At 37.2% G+C, this 15,832-nt stretch overlaps 1 protein-coding gene across 1 annotated transcript; it reads left to right on the top strand.

The window, feature by feature from the left end:
- The first annotated feature begins 71 nt into the window (after window positions 1-71).
- On the top strand, window positions 72-15,068 carry pkmb (pyruvate kinase M1/2b). Its single transcript, XM_048158427.1, has 11 exons — window positions 72-197; window positions 1,770-1,948; window positions 2,040-2,131; window positions 6,583-6,714; window positions 6,808-6,994; window positions 7,144-7,414; window positions 8,915-9,065; window positions 9,162-9,314; window positions 9,611-9,777; window positions 12,408-12,589; window positions 14,568-15,068. The coding sequence occupies exons 2-11, from the start codon at window positions 1,798-1,800 to the stop codon at window positions 14,672-14,674; spliced, it is 1,593 nt and encodes a 530-aa protein (XP_048014384.1). The 5' UTR covers window positions 72-197; window positions 1,770-1,797; the 3' UTR covers window positions 14,675-15,068.
- The last annotated feature ends 764 nt before the right edge of the window (window positions 15,069-15,832 follow it).

Genomic DNA, 15,832 nt, shown 5'->3' with positions numbered 1-15,832 from the left:
ATATATAAATATTATCAATATATCGTATTAATAATAATGTTAATGCAATCATATGCACTTCATTGAAAAGACCAAACTGTAATATTGCGGAAGAATACGCAGAGCTGTGGGAAGTAGTGCCGGTCAGTTCTGAATGAATAAGTTCAGCAGTGACAGTGGAAGAGGTCAGAAGTTCCTGCGGGCGTTCATCTTCTGAGGTAGGAGGCGAAACTCGGCAGAGGGTTTAAATAGGGCTCAAACAAACTCACTAGATACTTATTACGACCTGAAAGTGCACTTTAGATAGTCGGAGACGTTTTTACCTCTAAAACAAACGTTTATTTAAAACATTTTTTAAATATAATTAAAAATAAATATTTTTGTCCCACGTAATTAACTGTCGCATATTGTCATGGTGATTTAATAACAAAATATGCCCTTAGTTCGTTGATTTATAAAATCTGTTTTGTCAAAATGTTTCATATTTTGGTGTTTACTGATTTAATATTTAACAAAATATTTATATTTTTTAATTATATCCTTTTATTTTGCTAAATATTAATACAATATATTATTGGCTGATTAGTGTACATTATAGCATTATTTTATATGCATGTTTATTACCGATGATGATGATGATTATTACTATTATTTATTACTTTGACAAGTCTTTTTTTTACCCTGAGATCACTGTTTGCTGGAATGTGTGTAAGAGTTTGTGCAGTCATGCATTTAAACCCACTCTTCCTTTCTGGCTCAGGCAGAGCTGCCAGTGGCTGTCATTTACTCTTCATGTAACTTGTGGGTTAAACATCAGGAGAAACACATAAAACCAATAGAAGTAAAGGTGATTAGTGTCATTTATTATCATCTAAACACATCTTCCCAGGTGAAAAAAAGTACACTTCTATATTGTACTTAAAGTGCTCTATTTCCGCACACTCATTTTGTACTTAATATACTAAAAATTCTTCTTTAGTACTAATTAAGATCATCTTAAGAACATCTAAGTGTGCTATTTTGAGACACCATGAAATATGAACTAAAATGTGCTTTTAATATACTATCTCTGTATTTAAAAAAAATGTATTTAGTTACCACTTGTAGTACATTATGGGTTCAGATGTACTATAAGTGATATCTGAATACATTTTTTAAATACACAGATAGTATATTAAAAGCACATTTTAGTTGGTGTCTTAAAATAGCACAGTTGAGGACACTTAGATGGTCTTAAGATTATCTTAAGAAGTACTAAAGAAGAATTTTTAGTATATTAAATACAAAATTAGTGCGTGAAAATAGAGCACTTTAAGTACATTATAGAAGTGTACTTTTTTTTCACCTGGGTTACATTAGTAGTAATATAGAGTTTGTGTTCTCCTGTATACGATATGATCTTTTCTTCATCTAACCTGCTACAGAAGTTATAAAACTAAATGTGAACATCATATGAAACCATGTATTCAAGGATTACAATTAAATTGAAATAATTATTCTCTGAAAATCTTGCTTTTCTAAATTGTTCACCCTTGGGTTAGTGCACTTAAAGGGTTAGTTCACCCAAAAATGAAAATTCTGTCATTAATTACTCACCCTCATGTCGTTTTATGTCGTTTTTAAACATTTCTTATCATTTAAAGTACATTTTAAGTCATTATTTTTTAATAACCTTTGTTTTAACCTTCTTATTTTGATGTTGACTAACATGATGTTGTTCTACAGTAAAAGAAAGTCAAAGGTGTCCTTACATAAGCCACCTGAACTTGCATTGTCCATGTTCCTTCCAGGACTTTTCTAGCAGTCACAGCTCCAGCTATGTCTCAGACCAAAAATACGGGCTCTGCCTTCAGTCAGCAGCAGCAGATGCATGCTGCTATGGCAGAAACCTTCCTGGAGCACCTGTGTCTGCTGGACATAGACTCTGATCCTACAGTGGCTCGCACCACAGGCATCGTCTGCACCATCGGTTAGTGGGCCACCTTAGGAAGTTTTGAATGCAGACTGTCCATCAACATGCAGAGGAAAAGTTTCCAATATTTCATTTTATCTTAATGCAGGACCTGCCTCTCGTTCTGTGGAGACACTGAAGGAGATGATCAAGACCGGTATGAACGTTGCACGTATGAACTTCTCCCACGGAACTCACGAGGTACATGATCTGATTCAGTCCAGACCTATTTCAATATACTCACTGTTCTTCGTTTTTGGGTAAAAAGAAGTTTGAAATACCTTAGCAGCAGCATTCTGTCACTCCAGTGAGTTCGGTGGGGCCTTTGCTATGTTAATTTCTGCTGAAATGATATTATCAAGCAGTCTATTAATCTTGTACTAAGATGCCTTTACAAAGTCTCTCATCCTCTTACCCAGACTTTACGTTTGTACCATCGTACTGTAGATCCTCTATTATTGTGGCATTTCCCTCGTGCCTCTTCAAATGTCAGAAGATGTAAGCTGATCTTGTTAGCCGCTCTGATCTGTCTGGTCGATACATTGAGTAGAGTCATCTTGGGCTCAAGCCAGAGCGTGAGTTTAGACTGCTCTGACCTCTCCCTTTTAAAAGTCATGGCTTTTTACCTTTTTCTGCATGGCACCTTTACTACAGATTACTACATCAGGCACGATATCATCAAGTGATGCAGTAGATATTTCCAGCTCAGGGCTTCAGAAGGTCAAAAGCTCATGTTCTTTTTTTAATAAAGTTGCTTCTGGTGTATGACAGGTTAATATGAGCACACAGTTTATTGAGAGTTCCAGTGAGCATATTCATGTAGTTATGAGACAAGGTAACTTCTTTTCAAAAACCAATCAATCTTGAAATATATAAAATAAAAAATGTAAAATCAACATATACAATATATTAAATTGTTTTGATCTTTTATTTAAAAAATTCTCGAAGATCTAAATTTTTCATTGAAGTAAAACAATTGAAAATTGGGGGAAAAATCTCATTATGGAATAAATGTTTTTCTCTAATACACATTGACCACAATTAATGGCACCCTTTTATTCAATACTTTTTGCAACCCAAGTCCATGTTGGCCATGGCAGAACCTTAATTTTGAGCTTAGTAACCCATTTTTGTGTTGATTTTGATGTTTGTTTTGGATCATTATCCTGATGGAAGATCCAACCACGTCCCATTATAAGATTTCTAGCAGAGGCAGTCAGGTTTTGATTTTTTTATCTGTTGGTATTTGATAGAATCCATGATGCCATGTATCTGAACAAGATGTTCAGAACCTCTAGCTGAAAAATAAGCCCACAGCATTAAAGATCCAGCAGTTTAAACCATGGGCATTGGGTACTTTTTTATCCCTGTGTGCACCTTTGTCCACTCTAACTATCCTCCAGTCTCGAGTCCCATGGAGGAGCACCAGAAGGACAAAAGGAGGAGTGACAACAGTGCAAGACAAGAGCCATTTATGTTGGTGTTTTATTATTCAATGGCACCTCTGGTTACGGGCACCTGGCCATGAGCCCCCCGTTTCTTCGCTATGCCTGCTCCTCCTCATCATGGCGGACAGCTGCAGGTCTGGCTTCAGGTGAAGAGCTGCGCCTCCTCCGTCCCCTAATGGATGGCAGTCGCCCCTCCTTGAACCAGGCAAACAACCTCCCCCTTCTAAATATTGTCTCACTGCCGGCCTTGCTCCGTTCCCATGGCTCTCGGCCCCTCCCTTAATTGCCCTGATGGTGTGGAATACTTTAGCTATTTTCTTACAGTCATTTTCTAATTTGTGAAACTCAACAATCTTTTATTGCACATCCAAACTATATTCTTTGGTTTTATCCTTTGTGATGGATGATTAAGGGAATTTGGCCTTTGTGTTTCCTCATATTTATACTCCTGTGGAAGTCATGGCTAGATAATTTCATGTTCCTAGTCATTATCAATTGTATATAAGTTCATGTGTTTCCCTCTTAAGTTTGTCCAGTCTTGTTTGTGTTAAGGTTGTTTACTTCGATTACCTGTTCTGGGATTTATCTTTAGAGTTTATTAAAGACTTTTTGTCTGGAATCTTCATCTTCATGTGCTTTACCATGACCGTTGCTGACAGAAGACTGGACCCTAGAAGTGATATAAGCAGAGATTTAATTTTTCCCCATTGTGTGGTATTATGGACAATCCCTCATTTCTCCTGTTATGCCTTGAGCAGGGAGATCAGTCCCTGGCACATGGCACATTCCTTGACCTTGGCCTTCAGTCAAGCTTCCCGGACGACTGCCTTTGTTCGTTCCTCTTCACAGGACTCAACAACGTGACAAAGGCCCAGTTGTCCGGGGAGGGTCCTTGAGGGAACTTCGCCGCATTTGTGGAGTGGGTGCTGGTGTCATGTGGATGGCCGTTCACCGTCGGATCTGACGATGAAGACATCAGCCCCAGTTCCAACCCAGTGCACAGCCAGAAAACATCAGAAGGCAAGTAGCGGCAGCATGTACCCACTGCAGACAGACAGACGCCACGATGCATGAGCCAGAGCAGACAGGAATGCCTGAGCAAGACATCGCCCAGGAGCAGGAGCTTTGCGTGTCTGACAAGGTGTGTGAGCCAGCTGCATCATCCATCACTGAGGAAGACTGTGAAGAGTTTAAGGGTGTAGAATATAGCCCCGCCCATACTCCCACCACTGAGCGTGAGTTTCTGGCCACCAATATGAACAATTATTTTGATTTCAGAGAGGAAGATCCCCTACCCCTTTTAATCCCACTGATCCTGTCTGCTCTGTTTTGGACTTGCTGGTCCCGCCCAACCTCCCTCCTCCTCTCCAAATCTCTAACTGTGTATCTACCCAAGCCATCGCATATTTTGCCAGTCCCTCTGTTCCTTCTCAGTCTCTTCTCCAGCCCCCAGCCACTCTAGCTACCCAGTCCTTGCTGTCTCCCATCATTCCCTCAGTCCTTCCTCTGCCTCCTCTCACTGGTGTGGCAACACCTTGCGCCCACTGTGAGCCAGCTTCCCATGGGCCTAGGGATCCCTTGGCTCTGCCTCCGGCCTCAGATCCTGTCTTTCCACCTAGACCTGTTGTCCTGACTCCTTTGCCTCCACTCCTTCCTCCCTTGACTCCAGCAGTGACCATCGTGCTTTCAGCTCCACCAGGCTCCCTCGGACCATTGGCTCCACCTGGGGCGGACATTGCCATGGACTTGAGGGCCGACCGCTGCTCTCCGGCCCTCCACCCCTATGGCTCTGTCCTCCCTCAGGCTTCGCTTCAGCCCTCGGTCTCTCCAGCTCCACCTCAGCCCTCTGGTATCTTGCTTCCATCTCGGGGGGTCCTCGCTGCGGCTCTGTTGCGGCCTCCGGGATCTTCATTGTCACTCTGGCCCTTCGGCTCTCTGTCTGTGCTGAGAGCTCATTCTCCATCAGCTATGCTGCCTCCGCTCATCCTCATGGAGACATGGAGACCCTCACCACCATGGCTCCTCCCTCCTGCAATGCCACCATGGGACACTGTCCTGGCTGTGGCTTGGATCATTACCTGGCCATTCCTGCTCAAGGCTATCCCCTGGATCACACCACCACCTGCACCACCCTAGATTTTCTTTTGTTCTGCCCCTCTCCTGGATTCCCGTCCTCCACCTGGGCCTCCTCCTCCATTCATCAGTCAGTGTGAGGTCGCACCTTTCTGGGAGGGGGCGCAGTTCAGTTCAATTTGGACTTTGTTTTTGCATTTTTTTGCATTTTTGCATTATAGTAACTGATTAGATTCAGTTATTCTTCTCAGCCATGTGCACCTCATTATCGTACATGAGTTTACCTCTTAAATTTGTCCCTTTAAGTTTGTCAGCCATTTTTACATGTTGTGGCATGGTTGTTAAGTGGCTGTCTTGTTGTTTGCTTTTGCACATTCTGTAATGAGAGTGATGACATCCAAAATTTTGACTGAACTATCAGTAAAGCTGTCACACCAGTAATATTTATTCATTGAGTTCAGAAGCAGTCAAATGCTTCTGTGGGGCACTGGAAACATAACCTACTCTCCCTGATACTATATATACCTCCCTGTCTCTGCCTTAAGCCTGCTATTGGACAGACAGGACAGAAACTATCATGGCATTTGAGCTGTAGACTTTACAGCAAAGACATGCTCACTTTGTTCTTTTTATTTTGCAACATTCGGTAGAGTTTTACAGTTCTCAGAGCTGTCAATCAATAAAACTTTATCTTTCTTCTGAGAGCAAGAATAAAAAAACTTATCTAGATGGCATGATGAAATTGTGTTTGGTATTATATATGAGATTTTTTTAACTGATCAGTCTTTGCCACTATTGTATATTCTTCTTGTTCATGTTGATTTCCCATATTTTTACATTTAGATTACCTTTGATGTCACCTTATACTCACTTAAAGCTAATATTTGAAACACTATCTTCCTTCTGAGAGCAAGAATCAGAAGACAAGCATAACAAAAAACACAGAATAATCTAAAATAGTTAAATTAAAGTGTTCTTGAACAAAACATGATCCTATATTTATTTTTTATTGGACACTATTTTATGTCCTTCTAGTTCATGCTTATTTTTTTACATTTAAATGACCTTTCTTATGCTTACTTAAAGTTACTATTTAAAACCATTGACACAGTACATAACCTTTTTATGCAGTACCATGCTGAGACCATCAAGAATGTCCGTGAAGCCATTGAGAGTTTTGGATCTGGTAGCATTGAGTACAGACCTGTGGCCATTGCCCTGGATACTAAAGGCCCTGAGATCAGGACTGGACTTATTAAGGGCGTAAGTACAGCGTCTCATTTTCTGGTGTCCTTTTCAATATTAAAAATCTGTAATAGATGTATTTATCTCTTCTCATGTTTGTGGTTTCTTCAGAGTGGCACTGAGGAGGTCAAGCTTGTCAAAGGTAACATGATCAAGCTCACTCTGGATGATAAGTTCAAGGACAACTGTGATGAGAAAACCTTGTGGTTGGACTACAAGAACATCACAAAGGTGGTGCAGCAGAACAGCCATATTTACGTAGATGATGGTCTTATTTCACTCAAGGTTAAGGAAATTGGTGAGTTTATAGTCAAAGTTGACTTTAAGTTCAGTTAATCTCTCCTTTCATAACCACATAAAATGTTCAACTTTTTAACACATAATAAAAGTGATACATCACGGCAGGACTGCCAAAATTCAATGTGTTGACATTGTTGAATGTTCCAGGTTCTGATTTCCTGAACTGCGAGATTGAGAACGGAGGCATGTTGGGCAGCAAGAAAGGCGTGAACCTGCCCGGGGCCAGTGTTGACCTGCCCGCAGTGTCTGAGAAGGACATTCAGGACCTTCAGTTTGGTGTGGAGCAGGGCGTTGACATGGTTTTTGCCTCCTTTATCCGCAAGGCTGCTGACGTACAAGCTGTCAGGAAGGTGCTCGGAGAGAAAGGCAAGGACATCAAAATTATAAGCAAGCTGGAGAACCATGAGGGTGTACGCAAGTGAGTAATAATATACAGAAATATTAAATAAAATATATATATACAGTACAGTCCAAAAGTTTGGAACCACTAAGATTTTTAATGTTTTTAAAAGAAGTTTCGTCTGCTCACCAAGGCTACATTTATTTAATTAAAAATACAGTAAAAAACAGTAATATTGTGAAATATTATTACAATTTAAAATAACTGTGTACTATTTGAATATATTTCACAAAGTAATTTATTCCTGTGATGCAAAGCTGAATTTTCAGCATCGTTACTCCAGTCTTCAGTGTCACATGATCCTTCAGAAATCATTCTAATATGCTGATCTGCTGCTCAAGAAACATTTAATGAGTACAATTGTACAAAATATTTGTGTACAATATTTTTTTTCAGGATTATTTGATGAATAGAAAGTTCAAAAGAACAGTGTTTATCTGAAATCTAATCTTTTGTAACATTATAAATGTCTTTACTGCCACTTTTGATTGATTTAATGCATCCTTGCTGAATAAAAGTATTAATTTCTTTAATTTCTTTTCAAAAAAATAAAAATAAAAATTCTTACTGACCCCAAACTTTTGAACGGTAGTGTATAATGCTACAGAAGCTTTGTATTTCAGATAAATGCTGTTCTTTTGAACTTTCTATTCATCAAGAAATCCTGAAAAAAAAGTACACAACTGTTTTCAACATTGAAAATAATCATAAATGTTTCTTGAGCAGCAGATCAGCATATTAGAATGATTTCTGCAGGATCATGTGACACTGAAGACTGGAGTAACGATGCTGAAAATTCAGCTTTGCATCACAGGAATAAATTACTTTGTCAAATATATTTAAATAGTACACAGTTATTTTAAATTGTAATAATATTTCACAATATTACTGTTTTTTACTGTATTTTTAATTAAATAAATGTAGCCTTGGTGAGCAGATGAAACTTCTTTTAAAAACATTAAAAATCTTAGTGGTTCCAAACTTTTGGACTGTACTGTATATATATATATATATATATATATATATATATATATATATATATATATATATATATATATATATATATATATATATATATATATATATATATATATATATATATATATATATATATATATATATATAATGAAGTTTTAAAATATGTATCAGTAAAGACTTTTATAATGTTACAAAATATTTCTATTTAAAATAAATTCTGTTCTTTTGAACTTTATATTAATCAAAAAATGCAGAAAGAAAATATATCCTGATTTCCACAAAATATTAAGCAACACAACTGTTTTCAACATTGATAATAATAAGAAATGTTTCTCGAGCAGCAGAAACATCGGGTAATTATGCTGAAATTAAGCTTTGAAATCAGGAATAAATTACATTTTAAAATATATTCACATAGAAAACAGTTATTGTAAATATATGCACAGAATGTTAATTGGAATTTATGTGATTGCAAAAAGTGCAAAAAAGTGAGTTTGTTGTTCTGATTATTTCTTTATTTATATTTATTTACTTGTGTAGATTTGATGAGATCTTGGAGGCTAGTGATGGCATCATGGTTGCCCGTGGAGATCTGGGTATTGAGATCCCGACTGAGAAGGTGTTCCTTGCTCAGAAAATGATGATTGGTCGTTGCAACAGGATTGGAAAACCAATCATCTGCGCCACACAGGTTAGGATGATACCATGCAGAAGCAAGTGAGCCGGCTCAATTCAGCTAGCACGAATGGACTGTTGTTCATCCACTGATTGTCTCTTTGACTGACAGATGCTGGAGAGCATGATAAAGAAGCCCCGCCCCACCCGTGCCGAAAGCAGCGACGTGGCCAATGCCGTGCTCGACGGTGCCGACTGTATCATGCTGAGTGGAGAGACCGCAAAGGGAGAATACCCAATAGAGTCTGTTCGCACACAGCACCAGGTATGATCAGGGCTGTGCCCTGACTGGTGCCTGATAAGTGTTGCAATGCTAACATTTTAATAATATACTGTAAGTTTAGCTTGCTAAGCAGAACATTCATGTAATCTTACCCCAAACCTCTAGCAAAACTAAACAGTAGTTAAATGCTAATGCTATTGCTCTAACTGTACTGACTACAATTACAAGTTACCCTTGTGATTACCAGTTAACCAACTTAAGTTGCCTTTTATTTCATTAATATTATGTTATCTGCAAGAACCGTTTTTTAAAAATCATGTCAATTTTTTGTGCGTCAGATCGCCCGTGAAGCAGAGGCCGCCATGTTTCACAGACAGTTGTTCGAAGAGCTTCGTCGTACATCCCATCTGACGCGTGACCCCAGTGAGTCCGTGGCCATTGGTGCAGTGGAAGCCTCCTTCAAGTGCTGTGCCAGCGCCATCATTGTCCTCACCAAGACTGGCAGGTCAGAGACACCCTTCATAACCCTAAAGGCTTACAGTGGCATTTACACACACACGCTCGGTTCTAATATTAGGTACAGTGACCTCAACTCAGTGTTGTGCACATGAACCGAAGAATGTAAATCTTATGAATGCAAATGCTTTGTAGGATGCATCTCTTCTTATGCCATTTTAAGATAGATTTTGCTTTCTTGAAATACTTATAACTTAATTTTATCAGTTGTGTAGAGTTAGTTAGCCACATTAAAGAGTCTCTTTGTCACTCTCATACATTATCCGATTTGCCTTGTGGCTGATTGAAATGCATCTTGTTGCGCTGAGCGCAGTCTGACCTTTGCAGGCCTGAACCTTGACATTTCATAGGCTAATTTAAACTCCTTATTCACTTGTCCCACAGTAGGTTGCAGAGAGGCAAAAGTGCACACTCATTTAGGCTTATATACAGGAGTACATGTTTTAGACTGACTTCAACCAGAGGAGATACAATTTCAAACAAGCATTTAAATACCTATTTATTGCACGGCTATCTGGAATACTTGATTCTGATTGGTCAGTTGTATCATTCTGTTGTCAAGTATTTTGTATAATAGTTGCTAAGCTCTATAATTGACAGTTTTACTACATAGCTGTGTACACAACTTATAAGTGCTGCCATTTATGTTGCTTATGAGAAACCTGAAATGCGCCAAAAGCAAAACAGCACTACTTTTTTTAACCGTGGTACAGGAACAATTATTAGCTCTGCCCAAAAGACAGCGCAGAGTGGGCTTAGAGCAAATGCTCGGCCTCAATCATGTGACCAATAAACAGCGCAGTGAGAAGGGTTCGAGTTCGGTGGAGAGCTGTCCGATACAAACCATAAATCTCTCAGTGATTTAAACTAGTTTAAAGGCAGATGAAACAGCGCTGACATTCTCAACAACACTGACATGGAAAACAGGAGAAACATTGTGCTGCAATGATCCAGTTAGAAGGCTTTTCAGTTCACAAGTCACCAACATTTGCCACGATTTACTGTACTAACACTAACTGAAACCATGGTAGTGTGGCAGAAATGTGGGATATTCATATCGAATTTTATTATATTATTAATATAGATATGTATTAAATGTATTAAAGGCACAATATGTAGGATTTTTGGATTAAAATATCCAAAACCACGAGAATAGTGATATATATTTTGTTGACTTGTGTACTTACATTATTATTATTTTTTAACCAGGACACGGACCGTGTCTGTGCGTCGCCTATCAATGACATCATACCTGTGTTACCCTCAATTTCCTCGATTTATTTTGTAGAAACCATGGAAACACCAAAGACGATTTTATAAAATTATGTGTTTTGATACATTTATAGACAGAAAAATTAATTATTGTTATATAGCTCAACACGTTTAGTGTTATTGTTTAAATTTAATTTTCTTGATTTTTTGCGAGTACCATGTTTTACCATTCCTCAGAGAAAAACATTATTTTGTGAAGTAGCTAACATAGCATAATCAGATGCAGCTTTATTTTTAGTAACAGTAATACAGCATTTTCTCCATCATACAATACGTTTTAAAATTAATTCCATGCCATTTATCAACACAAGCCATCCAGCATTTATTAATATGACATTCTGTCAAGTGTCTCACAGCAGCCGCCGAACAAACGCACAGAGGAACGTTATAACATCATTTTCATCACACTCAAATGTATCTAATATGATAAACAGTGCTGTGTTACCTCATAGAAGAGGCCTCGTTCTGCTCCTACAGCACTCGGTCCTGCTCTGCTTCATACTACAGTCATTTTAATAGTAATCTCATCCATGAACATTCTGCCCGAGTCCCTTAGGATTCTTTTCCACCGGCTGTGAGGTGAAAATGACATCTCCCAAGATTCCGCGCTCAATCTCGGTGTCATCAAGCTACACCTTTGTTTTGAATAGGCTACATATTGTGCCTTTACAGAAGTAATGATATATAGGCCAAATTACATAAATTTTGTATAAATACAAATGCACAAAACTACAAGCTTATAACAAAAAAAAATTGCTTATAGACTAAATAACATATAGCCATTCTAGAAACCATATTGTTACTTTTTACCATGGTAGTGAGGTGCCATGTGTGCTTTAAAATTTTTGGACACCTATGTGGTCTATGTGGTTGTGTATTATTTCCTGTTCCACCCGTTGCTGACATATATGTTTTACATTTTAAACTATTAAAATACATGCATCTTATGTCTTCATCTTATGACTGAATGAAAACAATTAAAAACAGTCATGTTCTATTAGCAAATTAAAATCTCATGTAATGTGAACTCATTTTAAGAGACTCCATGACTAATAATAAGGCGACTCCATGACTAACAATATTATTCGTTTTTTAAAATATTAATAATTATAAGTTTATTAATAAAAATATTAATATGTGAATTATTTATTTATTACACATGAATAAACAACGTATTATAAAATGTAATATTTAATAATAGAAAGAAAAGAAGATTATATTATTATTATTGTGGTTAAATCTTAAAAGAAGACTAATTATAACATTATAATATGAATTACTATTAATAATAATATTATTATAAATAATCAATCTTTAATAATCTTGTCTTCCTGTCTGTCTCCTCAGGTCTGCCCAGCTGCTTTCCAGATACAGGCCACGTGCTCCTATCATGGCTGTGACCCGTAACGGCCAGACATCTCGGCAACTGCACCTGTATCGCGGCGTCATTCCCATCCTCTACACCAAGCCTGCAAATGATGTATGGGCTGAGGATGTAGATCTACGTGTCAGCTTCGCCCTGGAGATCGGTAATGAGACATCTTGAGAAATCTAGTTCTTCAGTGTGACACTAACAGATGCTCATTGATTTAGTCTTTAGTTACTTACCGAGCATATTACCTTTGGCATATATATATATATATATATATATATATATATATATATATATATACATACCTTTTGTTACATTTTTATGTTAAATCCACTATTGTTTTTTATAGAATTATATAGTCTATATATAGTCTATACAGTATTTAATGAAATTACATCAGAAGTAACTGTAATTAAATTACAGAAAAATTAAGTGTAATCCCTTACTTTACTTTTTCAAGAGAAAATAATAATAATGCATAATACTTAAAGGTGCCCTAGAATTAAAAATTGAATTTACCTTGGCATAGTTGAATAACAAGAGTTGAAAAAGACATGGAAAAGACATACAGTGAGTCTCAAACTCCATTGCTTCTCCTTCTTATATAAATCTCATTTGTTTAAAAGACCTCCGAAAAACAGGTGAATCTCAACGTAACACCGACTGTTACGTAACAGTCGGGATCATTAATATGTACGCCCCCAATATTTGCATATGCCAGCCCATGTTCAAGGCATTAGACAAGGGCAGCCAGTATTAACATCTGGATCTGTGCACAGCTGAATCATCAGACTAGGTAAGCAAGCAAGAACAATAGTGAAAAATGGCAGATGGAGTGATAATAACTGACATGATCCATGATAACATGATATTTTTAGTGACATTTGTAAACTGTCTTTCTAAATGTTTCGTTAGCATGTTGCTAATGTACTGTTAAATGTGGTTAAAGTTACCATCGTTTCTTACTGTATTCACAGAGACAAGAGAGCCGTCGCTATTTTCATTATTAAACACTTGCAGTCTATATAATTAATAAACACAACTTCATTCTTTATAAATCTCTCCAACAGTGTAGCATTAGCCGTTAGCCACGGAGCACAGCCACAAACTCATTCAGAATCAATGTAAACATCAAAATAAATACTATACTTACGCGATTAGACATGCTGCATGACGAACACTTTGTAAAGATCCATTTTGAGGGTTATATTAGCTGTGTGAACTTTGTTTATGCAATGATAGAGTCGAGAGCTCGGGAGGGGGGCGGAGAGAGCGATCAATTAAAGGGGCCGCAGCCTGAATCGGCGCATTTCTAATTATGCCCCAAAATAGGCAGTTAAAAAAATTAATAAAAAAAAATCTATGGGGTATTTTGAGCTGAAACTTCATAGACACATTCAGGGGACACCTTAGACTTATATTACATCTTGTAAAAAAAACATTCAATGGCACCTTTAATAATGCTCAACACCCAAAACTGACTATAACTATAAAGTTTTAATTAAAAAATATATATATTTTTATATATTATATATATAAAGTTTTAAGATATTAGACTACACGTGCGCCTCAATTTGTGTACTTGCGCACTATTCTATGACGTTTTGCAGTATAAATAGTGCAAGTAGTGTGTTCACACTGAAAATACCAAAAAGAAAAAGTACTTTAAATACCCAAATGGTGCCTCTTAGACACCTCTTGGACACTCAAACGTCGTCCAGATGTTGAATGACAAAATTACCTCATAAAATTCATAAACTACACAGTTGAGCACATGTGTATAAGTGCATAGTAGTGTATAATGCATCATTTGGCACACAACTTATAACTATAACGATAATAACACAGAGGAATTATATAATGGAATCACTTTTAGAACACATTTTTTCCAGCTGATGAAGAATAAAACATTTACAGCCAATCAGAATCAGCTTGAGCTGGTGCTGGGCCTTAAAGCTAAAGCTAACATGTAGCCTATGTAGTAAAAGTCACAAACTGAAATTCAACATTCAGTTAGTAAAACATGGATTATATGCGATTAGATGTGGTCAAGAGTGTTTGATATTCATATATCAGACACTAAAACCTGTACTTGTAGGCCTACTTGTTTACACACCCTCTATTTTGATTTTCAGGCAAGAACCGGAAGTACTTCAAGTCTGGCGACGTTATCATCGTTGTCACAGGCTGGCGCCCAGGATCTGGCTACACCAACACCATGCGCATTGTTGTGGTGCCTTGAGCACATCCTCATGAACTGTAAAGCCCATATATATTTTCACATGCAAACAGCTGTTCATCCTCCAATCAAGACATTTAAGTTCCAAAAATAGACTGGTGTTGTTCACATGCCTTAAATTCCCATCAAACTCATGTTTTTTTTAAAATCCTTTTTCATCCCACTGCAAAATTATTTTCATCAGCACTGTATCTGTATGAAACTTTTGAGTATCCTGAACATATTAATATATTGTGAAATACCATTATTTTTCTCTGTATGCTTTATTTTAAACAGCATATCGTTTTGTTTACCGTTGTTTTTATAGGTTGTGCTTTCACATAAGGCATCTTGTAAAAGGCAAATATCCCTATAACGCCACCCCGTGGACTAAATTGAAAATACAGAATCACAACAATTGGGTCAGTCCAATGTCATATCTCTGTGTTAATGTGTTGATACTTCTAAATAGCACCTGATGCCAAGGAATATAGAATATTTTAACAGAAATTATATTGTTGGCTACACGCTTACATGATTGGATAAGAAAGGATTTGTTTGGCTTATGAAGGTCTGTACTCAATTAGCTGTAGGCTAATTACGACCTGAGATCAAAAGAAAGGTCATTTAAAGGGACAGTTCACCTAAAAATGAAAAATCGGTCATAATTTACTCACCCTCATTTGTTCCAAACCTATATAAATTTCTTTGTTCTGTTCAACACAAAGGAATATATTTTAAAGAATGCGTTAAACTGAGCAGTTCTGTGGCACCATTGACTTCCATAGTATTTTTTTTTCCTACTATGGAAGTCAATGGTGCCCAAAAGCATCCAAACTTTCTTAAATATATCTTCCTTTGTGTTCAGCAGAACAAAGAAATTCATACAGGTTTGGAACAACTTGAGGGGGAGTAAATGATGACAGAATTTTCCACCCCTTTAATAATTCGTTGGCTTTAGACAGTGACCACTAGGGGGCGGTGTGTAATTGGACACCCAAGGCACTGCATTGCACGTTATTTAAAAAAAAAAAAAAACGAAACAAAATACACGATGAAAACGTAAACATTCATAATTTAATCATTTTAATTTATTTGGATCCACCGGGAGGAGTGTGCTGAAAAACAAAACAAAACTCGGATCTAAATAAAAACTCATGTTCGGTTGCATGCAGAGTGAGT

The sequence above is a fragment of the Megalobrama amblycephala genome, linkage group LG15 (assembly GCF_018812025.1).
Source record: "Megalobrama amblycephala isolate DHTTF-2021 linkage group LG15, ASM1881202v1, whole genome shotgun sequence".
Classification (NCBI taxonomy): Eukaryota; Metazoa; Chordata; class Actinopteri; order Cypriniformes; family Xenocyprididae; genus Megalobrama; species Megalobrama amblycephala.
This window is presented reverse-complemented; position numbering and strand designations above follow the sequence as displayed.